The 13,307-nt window shown below is 29.2% G+C and overlaps 1 protein-coding gene across 1 annotated transcript; it reads left to right on the top strand.

Moving 5' to 3' along the window:
* The first annotated feature begins 6,880 nt into the window (after positions 1-6,880).
* Positions 6,881-10,085, top strand: LOC131615037 (putative UDP-glucuronate:xylan alpha-glucuronosyltransferase 4). Its single transcript, XM_058886553.1, has 2 exons — positions 6,881-7,619; positions 9,142-10,085. Exons 1-2 carry the CDS (start codon positions 6,881-6,883, stop codon positions 10,083-10,085), a joined length of 1,683 nt encoding a protein of 560 aa, XP_058742536.1.
* Positions 10,086-13,307: the final 3,222 nt, after the last annotated feature.

Genomic DNA, 13,307 nt, shown 5'->3' with positions numbered 1-13,307 from the left:
AATGACAATTTTTTCAAAAAGTTGTATCTCAAAAATGATTTTTATGAAAAGCTATTTGAAACAGCTTCTAAATTAAAGGATTTTTTTAAATTTTGATATCCTAAATAAGTTTCGATAAAATGATGAAGTATCTAAAATAACATTTTAAGAATAACTATTCAAATTCTTTTGAATTTTTTATAAAAAAGTGTTTTTGTAAATTCTTTTTACACAAAATTATGTAACACTATAAAAATTAATTTAAAAAAAAAAGCCAAAATAAATGGCACTTAATCATATAACAAAAGATTAATTCTTAAGAAAACCCACCTTATAAAATTGATGATGATAATGAATACTCTTCCACTTTCCCAATCCACATGCATGAACTACTCACTTTAAATCCTCCATAAAAATTTTCACTTCTTGAGGTCAAAGCTCTAACTTCTCTTTTTTCATACACCCAAACAATTATGTGGTTGTAATATGACATTGGACCTGTGATGCTCAAACTTCATTCGTGGAATACCATTCACTGGACCATGCTTAACCATCAACTTTACTACCCCTTAATAGTCACCATTAATCCCTTGTCAACTTAATGAACATCTTGGTTAATAAGTTGGGACATTTCTTCTATTCGAATGCCTGACTCTCAAGGACTCAAGCGCTCGTAGGCGTTAGAACACTTTATTCCAGTTGCAGAGCAATGTCCTCTAATACTCTGAGCATTCAACCATTCTTGGGTAACTTGGCGGTTGTCTCTCTCCCTTATTTTCAAGGTTTCCTTCTCCAAAAAATTCTGAAATTCCATTGGTTTCCCCAATCCCGCCACTCCTTCTTGGTTACTAATTATACGATTCCGCTAACCACACATAAATCTTGAGCTGATCAGACTTAACATTTATGCAATGATAGTAGAAACTCATAGTCGATTTCCCAAAATCTTACTCACGAATTAACACTAATGACCCATGGTTAGGTTGTGAACCGACCTATGCGGATACCAACTATAATACCCTTAGTCATGTGTCTAGAATAATAACTAATAGCATTAATAACGGGTATTGGAAACACCAACGTCAATGTATGGAAATGGACTAGATTAAAATTTCATCAGTGATACATCAAACAAACAACTAATATACAAGGTATTATGCACAATGAAGATACAACCCAATAAATCTCCAGTGTCTAGCTCTCATCGTTGCAAGACCAATTTAAATATTTACATACCTGAAAAATGATTCAACAACACAGGATGAGATACTAATCTCAGTGGGATCTTGATCTAACCATTTGATCACCCTTCTACCCATTTAAGGCACACTTAAAAGTTAAAATATTCCATCATGGCATGTCATGTCACATCCATCCCACACATAAGTATTGTAAGTCTGTAACACCCAATTTTAATTTAACATCCAAAAAATTGGAACGTTAATGAAAAGATTAACATGGCCTCTATCGATAGGATGACATGCATAGATTGAGAAATGGTTTAGAAAATTTAAATAGAATGAGGTGAGATTATAACTTAAAGGATTCCCTACTAAAATCCATAAATGACCTCCACCGAAGAATCTCATTTTTACACGTGTTACAACGACACATACACACACAAACAATGTAAGCACAGTCCTTCACTTTCTTAATCATATGATTATATTTTTCACCATCGATAATCATAACCATGTATTAGACCTTATGCAACTAGCTATAATCAGATAAACACATAATAACAATATGGTTCTCTTTAATTAAATCCCGCAAATATTGTCAAGAGTGATGAACTCAACAATATTCACCCGCCGATGAGTGTTGACATAATTAATCTTACTCACCGACTATGCCTCACTAATCATTCAACTTGAAACTATATGTTAACCAAGCACCATGATTACCCTGCATAATCTTAAGGTTGAACAACAAGATGGATGCAATATGTGTTTACATAATAAGTAAACAACCACAACAACAATAGTCACAACACTTAAGTGGATCGGTTCTCACATCTAAATATACTTAATATAAAATATCCCAAAATATAAAATTTTGAGTAATTTAAAATAATTTTCTTATAATCATCATAAGAACATCCATATAACATACAACCATCCTAACTCAAATAGTTTTAAGCATAAAAAGTGGGCATTTGAGAAAAATTGCATTATTTTCACAAGGTTTCTAGTTTTTTCAAAGTAGTAAATGCATAATTAACACCTTGACTCATATCCTATCTTTACATCTAAAATAAAATACAAGTCGTATATCCTAAATTTCAAGGGAAGGGTTATTCTCGACATACGTTGAAAACCTGTAACATTCACAAAATAGGCATTCACTCGTTGATATTACCCTAAGTGTCGTAATCTTGTACCCACACCAACAATCTTCTATTTTATTAATTGTCTACCTTACTAAAAATTTAACATCAACACTAAATGTCACAACAAGTTTTACCAACCTTACTAATCGATATAAACAAATAATTTATGCTAGTAACTCTTAATTAATATAATGAGTTACTAATTAATTTAATCATGCCAATTCAAAGTATTGATTTCCAACAACCCAAAACATCCCCAAAACTAGAAGTACGCAACTACTCAATTTCCTCCAAAATAGCGCAAAAACTAGACATTTGTTACTACTATTTTTCTCCAAAATAGAAATTAGAATTATCATCTTACAACTCAGTTTTCTCTATCAAAACTCAATGGATTTCAACGAAATTATTTCCTAATTTGAAGGCAATTGAGTCTAGTTTCAATTGACACTAAAATCAACTTAATCGGAGTTTTATACCTACAGTTATAGTGAAAACATTACAATACCATCAAAACAAAATTTAAATTATTAACGTAACTTGCATAATTGTTTACTCAATCAAAACCTAATGAAAACGAGTCATTCCAGAGTCTATCTCGTGTAGATTTTTGTCTTGTTTCCAATTTTATAAACATTAATTTCAAATTGTTTATGAGAAGGAGATTATGGATAAATTACCGTTGAATGTCAAAAATGTGTCTGCAAGATTTATACAAGAATCAACAATTTCTACTAAACCCTAACTTCCTAAGAGAAACCTAATTTCATCAATTACTACCTAATCATAAAACAAGAGATTAATTCTTAAGAAAATCCACCTTATGAAATTGACGATGATGAAAAATACTCTCCCATTTTCCCAATCCACATACATGAACTTCACACTTAAAATCCTCCATAAATTCCTTCACTTTTTGAGGTCAAAGCTCAAATTTCTCACAAATTCTGAGTTATAGAGATAGAATTGAGTGAGAATCCCTTTGCTCTTGCATCTTCTTAATGACTTATCCTTTGAGAGTGGAAGATGAAGTTAAATTGAGAGCTTCTCTCCTTCTCTTCTTTTCTATCGTGTAGTTTTTTTTTCTCAAAGAAGGGGAGTTCTGATTTTCTCCTTTCAAGAGACCACACATTATACACTTATATAGAGCCAATACCAAAAGACCATTTTTCCCTCACATAATTAGAGGAGCTGAAAGATAGGATCAATTCATTCTCATTGAGAGACAATGTTAGGGATAGGTGGAAGTGGTTTAAGAATGGCTACTCAGTTTGTATTATGCAATTATGGAAAAAAATCACCAATGTTAGAATAGAATATAAGGAGCTAGCAGTTTCTTGGAGTAAATTAATTCCACTCAAAGTTTCGACTTCGGTGTGGAGGATTTTCCAGAATAGGATACCATCGAGAGATAATTTGGTTAGTAGAGGCATCTTGGTTGCATCTCAAAATTCATGCCCACATGATTGTAGTAGAGAGGAAAATGTTTCACTTATTTTATTTGGATGTCCGTTAGCTTGGATTGCATGGTGAGATAGGTGGGGTTGTGGACTTGTTATTTGGCTTTTGTTGTACTATGTGTTGGCATCACTTATGCCTCCTAGTATATTGAAGTATTTTATTTGTTTTTCAAAATAAAAATAGAAGAGTTATCCAGTATGCCCCTTTGGTTCTTGTTAGTGGATCAGGGACTCAATTGTTATCTCAATTATAATTAAGTTGCCGGTTCACTTGATTTCTCACACGAAACGACTTATAATTGACCAAAATGCCCATTGAAGTAAAATGACTATTTTATATCTGGTTCCCAAATTTCCATTGGTTGGCGAATAAACGGTTCCATATCAATGTTAAAAAATGGGATGTTACAAATATAATACTCATTCATCTGGATTTGCAATGTTAAGACGTTGAAATTGTTAATTGAATATGTACTAAATGAATTAGAGATGATATGTTAATCTGAATCCGATGAACTATGCAACGAGACAGGAAAGAAGACAACTCGTCGACACATGGACAAAAACAAAGCAATGAAATCACAAACAAATCCTTCAAATGTATATGAAAATTACTTATTTAGATGAAAAAGAAAGTAGTCAAGATCAAGATGGGTGATTCTATACCATAAGTGAAATATATATTCTAAATATGTGTGAAATCCATTTGAGATATATTTTAAAACCGTTTGAAAGTTGTTTGCAATATATTCTAAATCTGTTTGAAATATGTTTAAAGTATATTGTAATCCATTTGAAATATGCTTTAAATATGTTTGAATATTATTTGAGAAATTATTAAATAAAAGGAGAAAAGTTACATATAATTCCTTAGGAGTGATTTATGCTATTTGTCAATAAAAATATGAAAGTGTACTTTAATATCATTCAAGGAGTGAAAATAGGAGAAAATTGCATATGTGTAAGAAAAAATTATACACTTGTCATATTTTTATTGAAAAATAGTACAAATCACACATAAAAAATTGTATCTAAGTATTCATCTAAATAAAATAAAATATGTTTGTTGAAAAATTATTTGAAAGAAGTTGGGACAAAATTTGGGAAAGACGTTTTTGATTTACTACATAAATTTTGTATAATTTTGTATATGTGAAATATTGTGTCTAAAATTTGTCTGCATTAAATTTTATGTCTAAATATGTCTAAAGTTTATCACTAATCTTTTTTTTTTATAATTAAGATAATTTGTTTATCGCTAATCTGTCTGTGTCAAAGTCTATCTAAAAATATTTATTTTCTAATAGTATATAATATACTATTTAATTTCAATTGTATTAGTTAAATTTTATGATAAAATTATTTAACTAATTAAAATATATTATTAACTTTTTTGTTTTGGAAATACTTAACATAATAGTAAGAGAAAAAGGATATACATATTTTCTAGTGATAATCAATCAACACGTGTATTTAACCAACTCATACTTAAATTTTAATAATTTAACAATTTATTATTATTTTATTGAAGGATAGTGTAAAATTATTTTATATTGTCAGTGCATATTCATCATACTCTAACAATGATATCGATGTCTATATCACAATATTTTCTAGTTAGACAAACCTTAAAAAACCAATAAGAAATGATAAACATCATTTAAAAATTCATAAGAATTTGAACCAATAGGAATTGTTGAAAATAAACATAATTTATCAACATAGATGCTCTAGCTAATTCACATATGAATATTTTAATATTCGAAAAAATCTATACCTTTGCAAAATATAGTTTTGGTACAGCTATTTTCATTCTAATTATACCTTTTTAGTTTTTGTTTTAAAGTTTAAACCTCAACTTTTCATCTATTAAGGGTGTTTTGAAGGATTAAAATTATAATTATGGGAATATCATTCCTATGAATATTATTGCTTTGAACTTTATTCCTATCAATGTGTTTGGCAAATGAATAAAGTTCTTAGGAATATTTTTAAATTTTGTTTAAATTAAATTTTAAAAATTAAAAAGTAAATGTGTTAAAATAATAAGAGAGTGGGAAGTTATGGTTGGTTATTTTATATTCCATGGGAATGTAAGATTCTCATCCTTTTATATGAGAATGAAAATGAAGAAACTCATGAACAAAATTTATTCCTGAAAATAAAAGTATCCGGGAATAATTTATCAAAACTTGAAACAAACAAAAGAATAAAAGAATAATGTGAATCCCAATGTCACATTCTCGGGAATAACATTTGTATCTTCGAAACAAACACCCCCTAACTGTTATAGGACTCCCTTATATCTCTTTTATTTAATTTTTTTAAAATTTATAAATAATGTATAAATTAAAGTTAAAAGTAAATACATAAAAAATACTATTAATATTTTCACACGTTTGCGCATTAAAAAAAATGCACAAACGAATATTACACTGCCTTCTAGTTGGTAAAAGTAAAACATTTGACATTTTAAAATAAAAGACAGTATAGTGTCGGAAAGTTTTAACTAGTTGTCATTGTAATTTACATTAATATTGATAGAGGGTATGAATCTACCTACTAAATCAATTTTTTAAAAAATATTTAATCATTATATATTATCAATATCATTTAAATAAAGTCAAAAAATTTAAATATAATATTTCTCAATATTTTAAAATTATTTTAATCTTTTCATTTATAGTAATAATCAATTTAAATATATTCTTCTCTCTCTGACCAAAAAAGAAAAATTACCAAATATATGAAAATTTGGTCAAAATGTTAATACTATAATTATAGTTGTGAATTGATGCTATGTATGTGTAATTTTGTTTTACACCGACAGTGTACTACCATTAAACTCAAAAACATGCGCATAACAAGTTTAATTAAAAACTTTTTAAGAACATGACAATTATTAATAAAAGTGATAAAATGGGGAAAAGATAAATATGATTCAATTAAGTTATTTCATTTAATATATTTTTAGAAATATAATTTTGTTCATCTATTTAAATTTTCTTGAGTAAAAAATAACTATATATGACATCTCTCGCACGTTATAATAACTTGTCGCTTGAAGTGAACTCACCTAAGTCATAAACACAAAATTTGGAAGAGAAAGAAAATGCCTTCTAGGTCTTCTAATTCTTTTTCTCATTCATTTTTCAAACAAAAAATATTTTTTGTTTTTGTTATTCTTATTTCTCTACCCGTTTTCATATTTGTCTTTTCATTGAAGTATCAAAGAGTCGATGATCACGAGAGAACAAAACCATCTTGGTTCAAGTTTATAGAGCATGATTTTCATAGCAAAACAAAGATCAAGATAGGTATGGTTAACATTAACCAAAAATCCATGTATAAAAATCTTGACGCAGATAGATCGCGAGTTGATATTGTTCCTATCCCTTTCGACCGAGTTGATGAAAATTTGAAATGGAATGACTTTTTTCCAGAATGGATTGATGAGGAAGACAAAGTGAATAAGCCTAAATGTCCAAACATACCTATGCCAACTTTGAAGAATTACAAAGATCTTGATATAGTTGTGGCTAGGGTTCCATGTGGAGAGGGATTAATAGAGGAAAAAGGGATTAGAGACGTGTTTAGATTACAAGTAAATTTAGTGGTGGCTAATTTAGTTGTGGAAGCTAAGTGGCTAAAAAAGATGGAGATTGATCATGGTAATATGTATGTTGTGTTTGTTGGATCTTGTGGTCCTATGGTTGAGATTTTCAGATGTGATGATTTATTGATGCATCAAAGTGATTATTGGATTTACAAGCCTGATTTGAAGAGACTTAAGCAAAAAACTCTTATGCCAGTTGGATCATGTCAGATTTCTCCAGGTTTTGCAGAATCAGGTACATTTTATTTTTAATTTGAAGCATTCATAAAGATTTGTTTTATATGTTTTTTCAGCATATTTGTCTTTTTTTTTATTATGAAAAATTATGTTATCTTTTAATTTAGTAGTTTCCAATTGATTGCACTATAAAATCAGTAATGGAGGATTCGTTTGCACTATTTTAATTTTATTTAATTAATAATATCTACTACGTCACTAAAAAAGTATCATTTATAAATAAAAAAAATCTAAAAGAAGTGTTGCTTTTATTTTCCAATGCAATTTTAGTATTTATCTTATAATGATATCTCATCTAATTAATACTCCAAATTTACTATTTCTCCCACTTTACATTAATTATAATTTGAATATATCAATAACCATAAGCAATAGTTTAGTAAAATTGTTATTCTTTTTTTACTTATCACATTTTTCTAATCTCTATGAAAGTATGACACTTATTTTAGGACTGAGAGAGTATATGATATGATTTGTATGTGTTTAAAAGGGTTAAAAATAATAATTAAAAATAAATAAGGTAATTATATTTTTCTTAATAAACATTTCTAAATCAACACATATTCCTTTTTTATAGTCAATTTTTTACTTTTTTTTAAAATTAGTTTAACCAAGACATATTATTATATACATTTTAATAAAGTTTAAATATAAAAAACATAATATATTTTTAAAGCAAATTTATTTGACATTTAGCAATCTTTTTAAGTTTTACTTTATGACGGATCCTCAAAATTCAATTAAAATAAACATACTTATTACAATTTTTTGGGATTATAAATTGAATATGAATTCTTCGAGATGATGAAAGTCACAATAGTTTGCAACAAAATTTTTAAAAAAACTTAACATTGTCACATGTTTATGATTAAGTTTGAATCCTATTAAAAATGATATTTTAATACAATTAGTTGTTTTATTTTCATGTAAAAATAAATTTTATTTATTAAACTATCCATATCAATGATTATCTTTTCCCATAATTTTTTTTTTACATTTAAGTCTTAACTTGTGCCCTTAGAACACATGTTAGCATTACCATATGTTTAATATGTTAATTTATAATATATTAAACATATGGTAATGCTAACATGTGTTCTAAGGGCACAACTGCACAAGTTAAGACTTAAATGTAAAAATAAATCTTGAAAATTATGCATTGATTTTATTAAAAATTGATAGTAAATTTTTTATTACCTTTTTTAACACAAATTTTCCTTTTATGACTTTCTTAAGATGTGTCTTTAGGGCACAAGTTAACATTACCCCTAAACATATGTATAAATTAGTTAATTTTTGTCTATAAAACTCAGCTGAATCGATAAATATAGATCTTGTAGGATGATTATGTTTTTACAATATTAAGACATTAAGATAGTTATTACCACTCTATTTATGATAACAAATAGAAAAAATTAGTTAACTTTTGATTTTATTTCAATAAGCAAATACATTATTTTCTGCTTATGATTGAGAGTATATTTGAAATTAAGGAAGAACATTTACAATCATTGTTGCAGGTAAAGAGACATGGAGGAGTTATTTGCCAAAATCATCAGGGCACAATAAGAGTATTGTGCAAGTTCCAAAGCTAGCTTATGTAACTGTTCTTCACTCTTCAGAAGAGTATGTTTGTGGGGCAATAACTCTTGCACAAAGCATATTTTTATCTGGTAAAAATATTTTTGAACCTATAGATCTAGTTCTTTTAGCCGATGATTCAATTGGTCCTGAATCTACTAAAGGTTTAATAGCTGCTGGTTGGAAAATCACACGCATTCAACGTATTAGAAGTCCATTTGCCGATAAAAATGCATATAACCGTTGGAACTATAGTAAGCTACGTATATGGCAACTCACCATGTATGAAAAAATAATTTTCATAGATTCGGATTTCTTAGTATTGAAGAACATTGATGGTTTCTTTGCTTATCCTCAATTATCAGCTTCACCAAATGAAAATGTAATATTCAACTCGGGTTTGACTGTAGTTGAGCCATCTCAATGCATGTTTGAGTATATGATGAATAAAACTTCTAAGGTTAAACCATATAATGGGGGTGACCAAGGTTTCGTGAACGAAGTATTCACATGGTGGCATAGATTACCATCAAAATTAAACTACATGAAGTCATTTAGGGAAATAAGTGATAATAAGCATGAGATAGAACATGATGTGTACACTATACATTATCTGGGTTTGAAACCATGGATGTGTTACAGAGATTATGATTGTAATTGGAATTTGCAGGATCATCATATATTTGCTAGTGACTCAGCTAATGAAGTTTGGTGGCAAGTTTACGATACCATGCCAAAACATATGCAATCACATTGTGCAATTACCAAGAAATCACATGAAAGATTTGTCTGGAACAGAAAAATAGCAAAAAATACTAGTTTACCTGATGGACATTGGAAAATCGAAGTTAAGGATCCTAGAAAGATGAAATATTTAAATTAGAGAGAGGTGATGTATAAGTACAAATATTTTATATTTGTTGATGTTAACTTACAATTTTGACATTAATTGATTTATAAATTACATAAATGGGTTTCTTTGTAATTTTGTTTTTTGGACCTTTGACCCTTCCTCTTATTTAAAAAACATAATGTGTTATTTTTTATTAGGTATTATTATTGTTGAAGCTTTTATAGGGATTGTATGACCCACTATATCTTATGCGAATGAAAAATATTTGAGAATGGCTAAATTTTTAATTTTTAATTTATATTATTTTTTACGATGGAGTATTCATCATGATTACATTTAACCTAACGAGGCATTATGTGATTATAAATATCCTGCCACTTTAGCTTATGAGAGCACAACTCTGCTTAACAAAAGCTTGAAATGGCTCCTCTTATGACTTTGGAGCAACACTTTGTCCTTTGTTGCTTAATTAATTCCATTTGGATATTGGTGTGTCGTTATTCTAGCTCTTCTACAAATTTTCCTCTTTAACTTTTGTTTCTCATATACTAGTGCTTTTTTTGCTTTGTCACGATAACTTCCACATTAAAATACCATATAACTTTTCTGGTTGAAGATTTAAGCTTGGATTAGTCTTTCTTATGATCCTTCAAAATCTTTGTTAATTCCTATAAAATACAGACAAATTAAAAGAAAAAGCACTAAAAAGTACTTGAAATCATACTTAAAATATGATATGACAAACTAATCTCAAAACCCTAAACTTGAACATTTCTTTATCCTCTAGGAAAAATCTTGAAAATTTGAGATTTTTAAGAAAATGTTAGAGTTTATATGCTCCGATGATAATGTGTGAGTTTAACGCTACTTACTAAAGTATTTCCATGATTCTACTCAAGTTCTACTTTCATTATCATACCTTGAGATGAATAAATCAAAAGGCTTCAATTCTGGTAAGAGCTATTGTTATCCTGGAAATCTCAGCTAAGAGAAAGTCAAAAGCAAGTCAAACTGAGAAAATAATGAATGTTGTAAAGCATTTATGACAAGCTTCAACAAGAGCAATCACGTCAAGGAAAGGGACTTCGACTGGTATGTTTAGCATTGGTTTGCAAGAATATCAACAACATATCTATAAGATTAGGATCTCTTTCCTCTAAACATGTCCAAAATCACGTAAAGGGTTTCGACAGAAAGATTGATTTCGAAAGAGTCATTAATCGTCTAAAACTTAAGATATTTTTGAAGTATAAGGATCAGTTAGAAGAATATGTGCTTCGATGAGTAGTGAATCAAATATTCTTGAAAAGCAGTTAGTGGCTTTGAAAAGTTATGAACATCGGATAATTGGCTCTTTAGAAGTTATAAAGTCTGACAATGTGGAAGCATTTTAGAATGTTAAACTGTATAATTTGATATGTGTCTTCCTTTTGGAAGTATAACTGTCAAAAACCGTTATTTTTAGAGTAGTATAAGTAGCAAGCTCATATATTATAATAGAGGTTGCAAAGTTTCATACATTCTCTATATAGAACTGAAGTACCTGAGTCAAAAAGTGAAACAAATTATGAGAAACATGTATGAGTCTGCGTCTTTTCTTTTCATTATTTTGTTGTTTTCTTAAATGAAAAATTTGTCTTTGTCTTCTGTGATTTCCATTATTGTTTAATGTTATTTATTGCATGTTACATACTTTTCATTTACCAAAGCTTTTATTTAGTTATGTTTTGTGTTTATTTTGTCTTTATTCGAACAACTGCGTTTAATTCACACACACTATTTTCATACAATTACTTTGCATAAATTGCTTCCGAGATTTTTTTAGTTAATCTCACAAGCACGATAAACTTTGGTAAACAAATTGGTGTAAATACTGGTAAACAAATTGATACAACTGATGGGACCGTTTTGTGTAAATAACTTTAAAACTTTTGCAGAAAAGTGGTGTTTTACGTACCTCCATTTGTTTGTTCTTCATGCATAAAATGATTAAGATTTTTTAGCGTACATGCATATGAGGAGTGGTAAAGGAATTCCCAAAATGTGTCGTCCTATAAGAAATCAACCCCCTCCCTAGAATAATGCTCCAACCTCAGGAGACCAACCATTTAGATCGATCGCTGGTACTACAGGGACTCCGACTTATGTTGGAGAAAACTCTAATGTCATAAGCCATATATTAATCTCGAATATATCACCAGAAGTAGTGGTTTCACCATCATAAGTGTCGAGTATAGCAACCATTCCTAGAGTTACACATAATGTAGGATACCAAAGGCCTCCTTCCCTTTTAAGATTTACATTACCTCATAGTGGTTAGGAAAAACCATATGGCATACCAACTGCGTTGATGGTAATCCTACACCCTAGTGCATCGACATATGCAGATAATATGATGACCATATCATCCCTTATCAACCCTATTTAGCATCACGGTCCATTAAAAATAACCTTTGACGAATGGGGCAACAACCACAAGGGTTATGATATTTTCGTCCAATTATGCAATCCTTAACCAATAATTCTCTCTAGTCTGTAAGACAACAAATAGATGAGAGTAACTATGATATGATTCACATTCTCACCTAGAAAATATGCATTGTGTTTAATCTGTTGATTCAGAACACAAACAAAACTTATCAACAGTTGGTCCATCAAATGGGTTTTTCTAACCATATCGCTTGATAAATCCATGCCCTCAAGATGGGATCAATTAGCTCTTATATTTATAACGATAATTTTACACTTTGGATAAGGGATTATTCTTTCTTGTGTTTCTTTTAGCTTTTGGCTTTTGCTCTACATTATATGGTGTTTACTCTATACATGATCTACATATCCATGAGATGAATAACTACACACTTAATCCCAGAAATGATAAAATTGACAATGATGAACATGAGTATCAAAATTAGAATATACAATATGTTTTTAACACTTATGAGTGGCTCTATAATTGTAGTTCATATTACTTATGAAACGTTCTCCCTAAAATCTGACAGGTAAAAAAATATAGCTGAGTGATTAACCATACTGTCGCGATGCGAAAAAAAATACCCGAGCGTTTCGCACGCTCGAAATACAATAGAGTCGCCACCGAATTTTATTTATTCCAAAAGGAAATGGAAAATATCAATAAAACTTGCAAAGGAAAGGATAAAATGGTCATCGCAACCAAATCAGTGTTCGGGAGTCGGCTATGCAAAGGGAAGATATTAACATCTCTCACATCTGTTGTACTCAACGAGACCC

The sequence above is a fragment of the Vicia villosa genome, linkage group LG6 (assembly GCF_029867415.1).
Source record: "Vicia villosa cultivar HV-30 ecotype Madison, WI linkage group LG6, Vvil1.0, whole genome shotgun sequence".
Classification (NCBI taxonomy): Eukaryota; Viridiplantae; Streptophyta; class Magnoliopsida; order Fabales; family Fabaceae; genus Vicia; species Vicia villosa.
Note: the sequence above shows the minus strand (reverse complement) of the source record. Positions and strands in the feature narration are given on the sequence as shown.

Excerpts from the sequence above, each read along its gene's own strand:
- LOC131615037 (XM_058886553.1), top strand. The coding sequence starts at position 6,881 with ATGCCTTCTAGGTCTTCTAATTCTTTTTCTCATTCATTTTTCAAACAA. Across the intron at positions 7,620-9,141 it reads TCCAGGTTTTGCAGAATCAG|GTAAAGAGACATGGAGGAGT; the intron begins GTACATTTTATT and ends TCATTGTTGCAG.